The 12,318-nt window shown below is 43.0% G+C and overlaps 1 protein-coding gene across 5 annotated transcripts in view; it reads left to right on the plus strand.

Moving 5' to 3' along the window:
- Positions 1 to 12,318, plus strand: part of KCNH1 (potassium voltage-gated channel subfamily H member 1) — a 362,772-nt gene that overhangs the window by 72,358 nt on the left and 278,096 nt on the right. For 3 of the 5 annotated variants that reach the window (XM_070591290.1, XM_070591291.1, XM_070591292.1), the window contains exon 6: positions 1,706 to 2,179. In XM_070591290.1, coding sequence (XP_070447391.1) covers positions 1,706 to 2,179 — 474 coding nt within the window. The remainder of the gene's footprint in view (positions 1 to 1,705; positions 2,180 to 12,318) is intronic. The other 2 variants (XM_070591289.1, XM_070591293.1) reach the window with 1 other exon arrangement.

A 12,318-nucleotide genomic window follows, 5' to 3' on the forward strand; every position in this document is an offset into this window, starting at 1 on the left:
GAGAGAAATTAAAATTCCAGGCCTGGAAGAGCCCTGTGCATTGGTGGGAGGGGTGGAAACAGTTCCCAAACCCAAAGAAGCACACCGGACACTCTGGAGTTCTTGCTTTTGTGCACCTTTTAAGGCCTGGGGCAACCATAGGGAACGGATATTCATTCAGATTATTTTATATTCACTAAGAGGTCTTTAACCTCTAGAGGAGAAAAGAAGTTCCCAAGACACAATAGGATATTTCACCTAGAGATTTATAAGAAACTGTAAGAGGCACAGAGGAGCAGCTCGTGGGCTGGGGGTCCCTTCCAGCTTGGGCTGGCTTCTAGAAGCATAGCTTTTTGCCTTTGACTATTGAGGGTGAAACCCATCTGTGATACCTTCTTGGAGCTGAGTTTCTCTGGACTTCATCTTTCACTGAGTCTGCTTCCTTAAAAACCTGTGATTTAGGAAAATGTAACCTTGATGTGGAACAGCATGTGCTTTTACTCCAGATGGATCTAGTTTGGGATCCTGGTTCCATCTTTTGCAAACTGTATGACCTTGGAGTTTAGTCAGTCACTTAAAAACCATCTTGTAGTGCCTACTCTGGACAAACCACTATGCTGGGTTTTTAGAATAAAGTAATGGGTACCTTTCATTGCTCCCTTTTCTTCACTTTCTAGCTATCAGCAAGTCCAGCTGGTTTTACATAAAAAAGATATCCGAAATCAGACTACTTTTCTCCATCACCCCATCTTTGTTCCCAGGCTGTTGTAATAGCTTCTCTCATTCTGTTCTTCCCTCTAACCCTTTGCCTCAATTCATTATCTACACAGCAGCCAGGGTGAACTTTTAAAAACATGTATCGGATTATTATTCTCCTGCTTAAAACCCTCCAGCTGTACTCAGAAATACTGAGAATAAAATGCAACACTTTCCCAGGGTCCACCAGATCCTTTGTGGTCTGGTTTCTCCTTCCCCTTTGAGCTCATCATCTTCCCTTTCCTCTGAATTCAGCATGCTTCAGTCACACCAGAATTCTTCCTTTTCCTGAAACTATCAAGCTTGTCTTACCTGCAGGTCATTAGACCAGTTATGCTCCCTGCCTCAGATAATTTTTCCACATGAGTTTGAATGGCTGGTTCCTTGTTGTCATTCAGGTTTCCCTTCAAACTGTCTCTCTCTCCTATTTGTCAAGTCACATCCTATCAACTCACTGTGTGTCTCTCCCACTTCTTGTTTAGCTCTTATCACAATTTGAAATTATCTTGATTTGTCTGCTAGACTGAGCTCTAGGAAAGAAGGAGTCATGCTGTTTTCTTCATTGCTGTATGTCCAGTGTCTGGAACAGTTCCTTGCACAGAGCAATAAATACTTGTTGAGAAAAGTTGCTTAATTCTCTTGAGCCTCAGTTTGTCTCTTGTCACCTAGAATAATAACTGGCTAATAAAACAAGGTTGTATTTAGAATTAAGTCAGATAATAAATGTAGGTGGAGTATTTAGTACAATGCTTGGCTCACAGTAAGCCAAACAATAGTTTGTCATTGTTTCATTATGATTATTTATATTATAATGTTTACTTCCATTCTCCCATTCTCTTCTAGTACTGCTCCTGTACCTAATGGTCTGTTTGGAGTGTCATGAGTATTTGTCAGTGACAGATGCTGACTGGTTAGGTGCTTGCAATGAAATCCTAACATAGTTCTCTCTTGCCTGTGTTTTTCTGTACAGGTCCTGCAGCTGGGCTCAGACATCCTTCCCCAGTACAAGCAAGAGGCACCAAAGACTCCCCCTCACATCATCTTACATTACTGTGTTTTTAAGACCACGTGGGATTGGATCATCTTGATCTTAACGTTCTATACAGCCATCTTGGTCCCTTACAATGTCTCCTTTAAAACCAGGCAGAACAACGTGGCCTGGCTGGTTGTGGATAGCATCGTGGATGTCATCTTCTTGGTGGACATTGTGCTGAATTTTCACACCACCTTTGTTGGACCAGCTGGGGAGGTGATTTCCGACCCCAAACTCATCCGCATGAACTACCTGAAGACGTGGTTTGTGATTGACCTTCTCTCCTGTTTGCCCTATGATGTCATCAACGCTTTTGAGAACGTGGATGAGGTTAGTGCCTTTATGGGTGATCCAGGGAAGATTGGTTTTGCTGATCAGATTCCACCACCCCTGGAGGGGAGAGAGAGTCAGGTACATCCCTCAAATCTCAGACCTTGTTGTCTTGTCTTTAAAGCTGGATTAAATGTGGGTGGTCAACGGAAGAGTAATTGAATGAGTGGGAACTAGCATGACTGATGTCCGGAACAGAGGGAGCATGCTTGATAAATATCCTTGCCTGCTGTTCTTGTCCTTTGGAGCTGTGGAGGCCCTGCATGTCAGTGATTGGATGTGGAAGAGACCAAAGGCTTCCCTCTTACTCCACATGGAGTGCAAGCTGCTGGCTCAGGGGTGGTGGGGCTGCTGGAGCAGGCATGCACTGTCACTGCATTGGTGAATCTTTTACTCCGTATGCAATTGCTGAATGCCTACCTATTCATTATTCTAATTATGGCGGCTTGTCTATCCTCTGCTGCTGACCTTTGGCTGTTTCATAGCTAATTAACTCCTGGCAACAAAGACACTGTTTTCCTCCATGTTTACTTGCTTGCTTGCTTTTTTTTTTTCTTTTGGTAAATGTTGGAAAAGAATGAGTTGTTTCTCTGCTAAAATGAATTTTGGAGGTGACCGGGCATTCAGTTTTCCACATTCATCCTTTACTAAATTTGCCGCGGGAGTCAGGCTATGGTTAAATCAGGCTCTCGTGACTAAGAGGAGTAGTGTTGTGATTGGATCACACTGTTTGGATTCTTAATCCTGCAGGCCACAGAATTAAAAGACGATAAATGCCCTGTAAATGTGTTGGAATCAGGGCATGCTTAAACAGTCAGTGAATGGGTGCCTGAGACATGTTGCAACAGGAAGGGGCAGGGCCATTAAAGTGATTTTCTCCTTTGAAAAAGCAAGTTCTCAAGTCATTGCACTGTCAAAGTCTTATCTGGTTTAAGTGTTCTATGGGGCTTGTCCTTCTCTTCTCCTACTCCTTAGCTGACGCTCCAGATGGATTAAGATAAGGCAGTTCATCTCGTAAATCTTCAGCCTCTTTAGCAATGGACCCTCGTGGCCTCAGATTACAGGGAGTCCCAGAGGTCTCAGTCTGGCTGGGCTGTTAACTGAGTGGGTAATCCAGGAAGCCATGTGGAGGCTGAGTTGAGGCAAAACACATGCTCAGGGCTAATGGACTGCTGGGACTTAACCTTGAGATAGTTGGAAGGAACAGTCAGCTCCCTGCCAGGATCACAGGACCTGGCCGGTGACTCTGTGTCTTGCTGGTGGCATAACAATGCCTCTCTGCCTTCAGATCAGTATCAGTAGTGGGCAAGGACTCCAGCCTCTCCCTTTGTGAGAACCCAACTGCCTACCGCTGCTCTTTGCAGGGAAGAAGAGATGACGTTCAGATAGATGCTCTAGACTTAGGACAACCCCTGCTTTTACCTGTGTGGTGTGTTTTAACATACTTTAAAATCCCAAGGAAGAGTTCTCTGAGTGGCATGTGTTAATTTTGTGGGGGGATTAAATGAGTCGAGACTGATCATTTACGAGAACAAAATCACCCCTAAAGTGAATGTTGGGATTCTTAAATGTGAATTTTAGTACATGTTGAGAAGGATATTTTTCTCCGTGAACACATTTCTAGAAAATTTTATGTTCGTTAGTGAGGAAAAGATGATCATTTTGGCTTAGATAATTCAAATGAATTATTTCAACCTAAAAGAGCTTCTTATACACACATATGGGAAATGAAATTTAACTTTAAAAAAACCACTCAAGCTTTTAAAATAAACCATTTGCTATTTATAACAATGGCATTGAAATTTTACAGATAAATAGAACAGTTCTTCGTCTTCCCTGGGTTCTTACTAAACATTGGCAGAGCTACAAACACATATGTGAATGTGTCAAGATTACCTTGGAGGTTAGCAGAGCAGACGGCTTCTCCCCAAACACTGTGTCTGCTGTGTTGGAACTCCTTTGCCATTAATTGTAGGGACCCCGACACGGCTTCTGATTTCTAGTTTCACGAAATAGATTGTAGACAGGAAAAGCATCATTTATCTGTAGCTTTCTAGTTGGCAAAGAGTTTAGCATCAAAGCCTTACTACAATCTCTTGATCGTAAGTAATAATATGAATATTAAGGGGCTGTAGCTACGATTTGCTTCCACAAAGACTTGGTTTTGTATCTGGTAATTCCTTCTAAAGCTTTGGTTGACACCCGAAATAATGCCTTTTTGTGACAATTGTGGTGGTGTTGGGGGAGATCAACGTGAGGAACCTGAATATTTGGCTTCTAGTTCTCTTGGTATCACCTATTAGGAGAGCCAGGAACTGTGTGCATGTCATTCAGCCTTTCTGCAGTACAGTTTTCCTATCTACATCTTGGGGAAAATACTGCCTTTCTTGCCTGAAGGCATGGCATTTGGACAGTGGGTTATTTGAATTCTCTGGTAGCTGTAGTTTGGTGAGTTCTGAAATCTCATGTGCATGAGTCTCATCTCCAGAAGCTGATTCTAAAACAGGAGGCCTGGCACCCTGACCTCTTACCTGCAGTGGGGGTGGGAAGAAGGTGGGATGGGATGAGGGCACTTGCAGGGTTAGGATAAGTAGACCTATTGAAGGTCAGAGCCCAGTAGGACCATGGAGGTCACCTAGTTTAACCTTTTTTTTTTTTTGAGATTAGCCCTGAGCTAAAATCTGTCGCCAATCCTCCTCTTTTTGCTGAGGAAGACTGGCCCTCAGCCAACATCGTGCCCGTCTTCCTCTGCTTTATATGTGGAACGTCTGCCACAGCATGGCTTGACAAGTGGTGCACAGGTCCGCACCTGGGATCTGAACTGGCAAACCCCAGGCCGCCGAAGCAGAACGTGTGAACTTAACTGCTGTGCCACTGGGCTGGTCCCTAGTTCAACCCTTTTAGCTCACAAATAAGGAAACAGACTCAGGGGGAGTATGACTCACTCAAGATGGCACAGCAAATCATATGGCCACAGCAATAATGAGTCCCCTTCTGACTCTTCTCTATTCTTAATAGTGACAGTGTTGATAAAATAGGGATAAAATACTGAAGGACACAGTTGAGTCAAAACTGATTGAGAAGTTTCCTGTATGTGGCTCACCCCTTCCCTTGGCTTGGTGATTGTGGTGGGGACATTGGATACAGGGCACAGGGAAGTGGGCAGCTGCATTTTCCCCAAGGCAACTGTGTTGCCATGAGATGGGCAGTTTAAGATGCTTGCAGAGGGACAGACCCAGCTTGATTTTGCAGCACCGGCCTTTTGTTAAAAGGCACCATTGAATTAGTAGGAATGAAGGGCTAGTGGGGCTTAGAGGAGGTTGGGGAGGCCATGAAGAGCACCCCACCCATCAAACCTGGACTAGGCTGGGGAAAATCCCTTTGGTAGGAGAATTCTGATCAATGGCTCACTTTCACCACAGGCTGTCTTGTTACCCATGCTTTTGGGAGTTGCTTATCTAAGATTGCAGCTCCCTCTGCTCGAGCTCCTTTCTCTGGGAGAGTGTGGGGACAAATAAGAAATTATTGACTCATTTCTCATAAAAAATGCATGGAGCTGAGTTCTCTCTGGTGTCCTCCTAATTATGCCAATGGAATTGTGTCCCAGTGGATACCACCAAAGAAGAGGGAAATGAGCGGTGGTGGCTTTGCCATCTGTGTGTATGTGGGGTTGGGGAGTGGGTGTGGGTCTTGGGGAGGGGGGCTCTTGAAATGAAAGGATTGGACCCACCCAAGGCTTGGGTTAAGAAAGAACCAGGCTAAATTGCTAAAGCCAGCAATTGTGAATTCAGCCCTGTGGATGTAGCCCATCTCCATGCTTTAAGCCACACCAATGATCCCTTTTGGCTCCCCTTGTTTCACTTATGTAGATGGCCTACATTTGCGTCATTCTCCAGTCTGTTGGTAATAATCTGTTTTGGAGGCTGTTTGGGAATATGTTTGCACATTCGTTAAACCGGTTAGAGGACAAAAGGTCTGGAAACTGGGTGAACTAAAGCATGGAATGGGTATGCTGAAGCAAAAGCCAAATGAGTTGCTTTCAAGCACTTTGTGGATTACTGACCTGGTGTACCTCACGGATTACAGATGGAATTATTATTCGCAAAACATGTTCCCTCTCCTAAGGAAACCTTATTGCTGATTGCCATTGGTGTGTGGAAATGTAAACAGGAGAATGGAACCGATCATACCATCTTCCAGGTCACAATTCTGGCACCCTGGGGCCTGGAGGAGGCCAGTTATTCCCTTCCATCCCTGGTTCTGTCACCTCAGACAGCAGCATGACCAGCTAGTGCTGGTGACACAGCTGACACTTGCCAAGAGCCCACTCTCACAGGGGATGCTCACCTTGGAGCAGAACAGGACCAAGGTGTGCTGATGAAAGGCAATAGCACTGACAAGAGCTTCCCTTTGTCTAGAGCTTTTACCTTTCCCAAATACTTTCCCACAGATTATCTTTATTCTAGCTCTGTGCCAGTGTAGGAACTGCCCTGAAGTGGAATGTGATTTGTCAGCCACGTGTGACTGCCACCCAGCTGTGCAAACTTATGAAAATCATTTCGTCTCTCTGGACTTTGCTTGCCTCACCTGTAAGATGGGTCCAACTCACTTGGAACCTCCTGTGGCTCTAAGGCAGATATTTTTCTCTCTGCTCTGCACATGTGGGGAAAAGGCCAGGTTGTCCTCCTGCCTGATGGCAGCAGTTTTGCGGTCGTAAAACTAGACTCCAGTCTCTTGACTCCCAGTCCTGCGCTTTTCCCTGTGGGCCATGGTGCCTCATGAAAGATCTGGAGACAGAGTAGACCAGGCTGTGCATTTCATTCTCTAGGTCCCCCTCTCTGAATCATTCTGTGGCATGGCCCCTTCCACATCCCTCTCCCACAGCTGACAGGTGAGAGGTTAGGGTGGTCAGCCTGGGTGACCCTAAGCTGAGGTCGCTGGTGCATGTGTGCAGGGCTGGACGGTGAACATGGAGGTCGGAAGTGACTCCAAGGGCTGGTTGCCCACCTGTTTCTCTCTCCTTGGCAGGTGGGCTCCCCGCTATGTTCTTCTAGGTTCGCTATTCCCAGCTCTTCCATGATTTCCATATCACTGATGCTGAAAGCAATTTGGACCCATGTACACCACTCATCCTGTTAATTTGTGGTTGTCTATCCTCACCTGTGGTATCTATTTAGGTAGATGGACACCATTTCAATTTTCACGCCGGTAACTCTTCTGCTGTCCAGCTGAAAGCTAATAGCAAGCTGTCAGCTAAAAGTCATGAGATGACCAGCACTTTTCTTTCCTAGAATCCCAGCAATAAAGGTAACCTGCTTTGCTTGTAGCAGCAAAATTCTTTTTTATGAATACACTATTTTTCAGAGCAGTTTTAGGTTTATAGAGAAATAGAGCGGAAAGTACAGACCACCTCCACCACCCACAGTTTCCCCTATTATTAACATCTTGCATTAGGGTGATAGATTTGTTACAGCCAACACTGATACATTATTATTAGCTAAAGTCCATTCTTTACATTAGGGTTCACTCTCTGTAGTAAATGTTTTATGGGTTCTGACAAGTGGATAATGACATGTGTCCCCCATTATGTGTCGTACAGAGAAGTTTTGCTGCTCAAACATCCTCCGTGCTTCGCATACTCATCTCTCCCTCCCCTCCAAGCCTTGGCAACCACTGATCTTTTTTCCTGTCTTCGTAGTTTCGCCTTTTCCAGAATGTCATAATGTTGGAATCATATAGTATGTAGCCTTTTTAGATGGGCTTCATTCATTTACTGGGTTCTTAGCATTTAAAGTTCTTCCACGTCTTTTGGGGGGTGTCTGATAGCTCATTTCTTTTCATTGCTGAATATATTCCCTTGTATGAATATACCATAATTTGTTTATCTGTTCAGTAACAGGAATTAAAAAATCTCATTCTTGAATAGCGTAGGTTATGTAAACCTGATCAGTGCAGGCCTTGTTCTGGGATTTCCTCTTCTCATAGGTCCCTTGGACATGGAGAGGGGAGAGGAACTGAGACACTGGCCTGCAGAATGGCCTGGCTTGGCAGCCTGTGCTATCTCCTGTATAAAAACCGACAATGTGTAATGCAAGTTGTTGTGTCTGATAATACAAATGGACAGGAAAACAAAATTGTATTATAATATCCTCACATTTCACTCTCTTTTACTTGGTATTTCTATCTTTTATGTTTGTGCTGAGTATTTCCAATGTCCAAGGATGTTGGCAAAAAGGGGATAAAACCAGACATATCGTAGTTTCCATCCACGTGTCTTGTTAGCGGCAGGAGGTGCTGCTGATGGGCGTATTTCTCTTGATGATGCTGACTTGCCAGCAGTGGTCAGTGGCCAAGATCTGAGATGTTATCAATGTTGTTGCTGTCCCCATGCTGCCAATATTGTCATCTCCTTGCTTTCACTGACAAGGAGAATCCAGCATATTCCTCTTTATTTCATTTATTTACTTATTTCATTTATTTCCTCTTATTTTCATTTTTTTTTTTTTGAGGAAGATTAGCCCTGAGCTAACTGCTGCCAATCTTCCTCTTCTTGCTGAGGAAGACTGGCCCTGAGATAACATCCATGCCCATCTTCCTCTACTTTATATGTGGGACGCCTACCACAGCATGGCGTGCCAAGTGGTGCCATGTCCGCACCCGAGATCTGAACTGGCGAACCCCAGGCTGCCCAAGTGGAACACGTGAATTTAACCGCTGCGCCACAGGGCCCGCCCCGGAGTGGGAGCATTTTTAACAGCAGGAAGTTGATCCAGGGTGGGCTCCCAGAAGCAGTGACTTACAGCAGTGAAACTGTGATTCCAGAATTTTAAAAAATGTAGAAGTTAATGATGCTCTGAGGCAATGCAAGAGTATTGCATTTTGGAGCAAAATAGACTCAGCCGCTGTGCCTGATTGCCCTCTGCTCTCACACTGTCCGTTCTCGCCCAGGCTCCTTTCTGGCCAACCCAAGTTCTACTTTTCTTTTAATTCTCTAGCAACTTTTCTTGGTACCTCTTTAAGGTTGTTCCTTCTTTAAAGAAATCTTATTGACTTAGGTTGATAGGGGATGGGACTACAACTTCTCAAGGAGGCCCTGTCTAACAGGGGCCACAGAAAATAGACACTGGCAGAGGATGTGAGCTGTGCTGCTCCAGGGGTCAGCCCCGGATGTTATGGCTTACTAACAACGGGGAGCACTCAGCCTAGCGAGAGAATCCAGGAAGGCTTCCTGGAGGAGATGACTGGTTAGTCTGACATGGAATAAGGAGGACATTCTTGGAAGAGGAGAGAGCATGTGCAGGGGGGTGTGCTCTTAGGGATGAGCAAGGCATTCATTCATCCAAAGCAGAGTCAGCAGTGGGGAAGGGAGGAGTGGTGAGAGAGAGAGGCAAAATCCAGTGGTAGAGTCCCAGAGTCTTGCCAAGGAGTTTGTGTTGTGTCATGTGGTCAAAAGGCAACCATCAGGGTTTTTCACTGGGAGTGTGACATGGTTTGACTTTGATTTTGAAGTTGTAGCCAGGCAGCAGTGGTGAGAATGAGAGGGAAGTGACGTGTGTCTCCACTTCCCCTCTTCTTGTTCCCTTAAACCCACTGCTGTTACCTCCCCAGCTGCGCTGAAGCCACCCCCCTCCCCCCAGCCCTAAATCTCTTGTTCCTCTGGCCCTCAGTCCTAATGCCTGGCCAAGCTCCCAGCCTGAATGCCAGTTGGACCCAGCTCTCTGGCTCCTCTGGGCTGTGCTGCAGAGCCTCTCTGTGTCTGGAGGACCCCTTCACTACCTAGATCCACCCTCGGTGTGCTTGGAATGCCCTCCGTGTCCCCCAGGCAGTGCCCTGCAAGGGAAGTGCACAGTTCCCCTGAACCTGCTGCAGTTAGGCCGTTGCCTCCACCACCGCACTACCCCTGGTCATAAATCAAGTGACTGTGCATGTGGGGGTTTATTTTTGGACTCTGCTATGTTCCACTGGTTTGTCTATTCTTATGTGAGGACCGCACTGTCTTAATGAGCATAGCTTGATAGTAAGAATTAGAATCAGTTACCTTTGTTCTTTCTCTTCAAGATGGCCATGTCTATTCCAGGTCCTTTGCACATCCATATAAATTTTAGGGTTAGCTTGCCAATTTCCACCCAAACCTAAGAAACCTGTTGAGATTTTGATTGGCATCACATTAAATCTAAAAACCAAATTTGGAGAGAATGGAAGTCTAATACTGAGTTCTTCGAATTGTGACCATTCACTCTTCATTTATTTAGGTCTTTAATTTATCTTAGCAATATTGTCTAGTTTTCAGTGTCAAGGGTTGATACATCTTTTTCATTGTTGTTGTTAAACTTATTGCTAGATACCTGGTGTTTTTGGTGTTCTGTAAATGGGATTTTTAACAATTTCATTTCCTAGTTTATTGTTAGTATAGTCATATGCTGCATAATGACATTTTGGTCAACGACAGACGGCATATACAACAGTGGCCCCATAAGATTAGTACCATATAGCCTAGGTGTGTAGCAGGCTGCACCATCTAGGTTTGTAAAGTACATTCTATGATGTTCGCACAACGATGAAATTGCCTAACGAGGCATTTCTCAGAACATGTCCTCATTATTAAGCGATGCACGACTGTCTAAAGTTTTTTTATTGACTTTGTTTGCAGCAAAGTGGCCAGATTTGCTTATTAACTTGAATATTTTGTAGGTTCTTTTGCATTTTTTATATGCACAATCATGGCTTTGTGAATAAAAACTATTCCACTTTTTTTCTTTCCAAAATTTATACCTCTTGTTTCGTTTTCTTGACTTAGTCCTGGCTAGAATCTCCACTGTAATGTTGAATGGAAGTGGAGAGAGTAGATATCCTTGTCTTATTTTTAATCTCAGGAGGAATATGTTCAGTATTTTACCGTTAAATATGTTGTTGACTTTAGTTGTTTGTGGCTTGTAAATACTCCTTATTAGATTAAGGAGTGTCTCTTATATGCCTAGTTTTCTGAGAGTTTTTATTATTAACATGTTTTGAATTTTACTGAATACCTTTTCTGCATTTATTGAAATAATATGTTTTTTCTCCTTTATTTTGTTAATGTGGTGAATTGTTTTGATTAACTTTTGAATGTTGAATTAACCCTGCATTCCTGGAATAAACCCTAGTTGGTCATGATGTATTGCCTTTGCTACATAACTGTAAATTTTCTAATACTTTATTTAGGAATTTAGCATTTATGTTCATGAGAGACACTGGCCTTTAATCTCTTTTCCCTTGTTATATCCTTCTCAGGTTTATACAGGGAAGTATATACTCTTCCACTGGTCTCTGAAAGAATTTGTGTAAGATTGGTATTATTTCATCCTTAAATAATTCATCAGTGAAGCTATGTGGGTCTGAAATTTTGTGGGGGGATGGGAAGATTTTAAATTATGATTTCAATTTCTTTAGCAGATATAGGACTATTCAGAAATCAATATTTTTCTTGTGTCCTTATTTTTAAAGAGTATCCCTTGTAAATAAATTGCAAAGCGTTGATTCGTTTTAAGTTTTTGGAAATCTGGTTCATCAACATTTGTCTTGTAATTGGAATATTTTGTCCACATGTTTGTCTTATAATTGTTGCTATCATTAGGTCTTACTGTACCATCTTGCTATTTGTTTTCTGTTTCTCATACTTATTTTTTGGTTCTTTTATTCCTCCTTTCCTACCTTCTTTGGATTAATAAATATTTGTTTATTATTCCCTTTAATTTCCTCTCTTAGCTTTTTTGTTGTATATTTTTGTTTTATTCTTTTAGTGCTTACCCTAGAGATTACAGTTGCATTCTCCACACGTTAAAAGCTATTGAAATGAGTACTTTTACCACTTTTCAAACAACAGAAGATCTTTACGAACAGTTTAATTCTATTTACCCTCCTTTTTGCCCTTTGTGCTATTTTTGTTATAAACCTACAATACTTTGTTATCATTATTGCTTTCAATTGCCATTATTCTTTTATATTTATCCATATGTTTTTCACTCTTCTCTTTAGTTTCATATTTCCTTCTGGGATCAATATCTTTTAGCCTGAAGATCTCCTTTAGTTTTTTTCACAGCACAGTTCTTTTGGTAATGAAGTTTTCTTATCATTTGTTTAATAATGTCTTTATTTTCTCTTGGTATAAAATTATAGGTTTGCTTTTTTCGTTTTGAATCGTTTAGCAGGTTAAATATGCTATTGCTTCTGTTGAGAATTCA

The sequence above is a fragment of the Equus przewalskii genome, chromosome 23 (genome assembly GCF_037783145.1).
Source record: "Equus przewalskii isolate Varuska chromosome 23, EquPr2, whole genome shotgun sequence".
Classification (NCBI taxonomy): domain Eukaryota; kingdom Metazoa; phylum Chordata; class Mammalia; order Perissodactyla; family Equidae; genus Equus; species Equus przewalskii.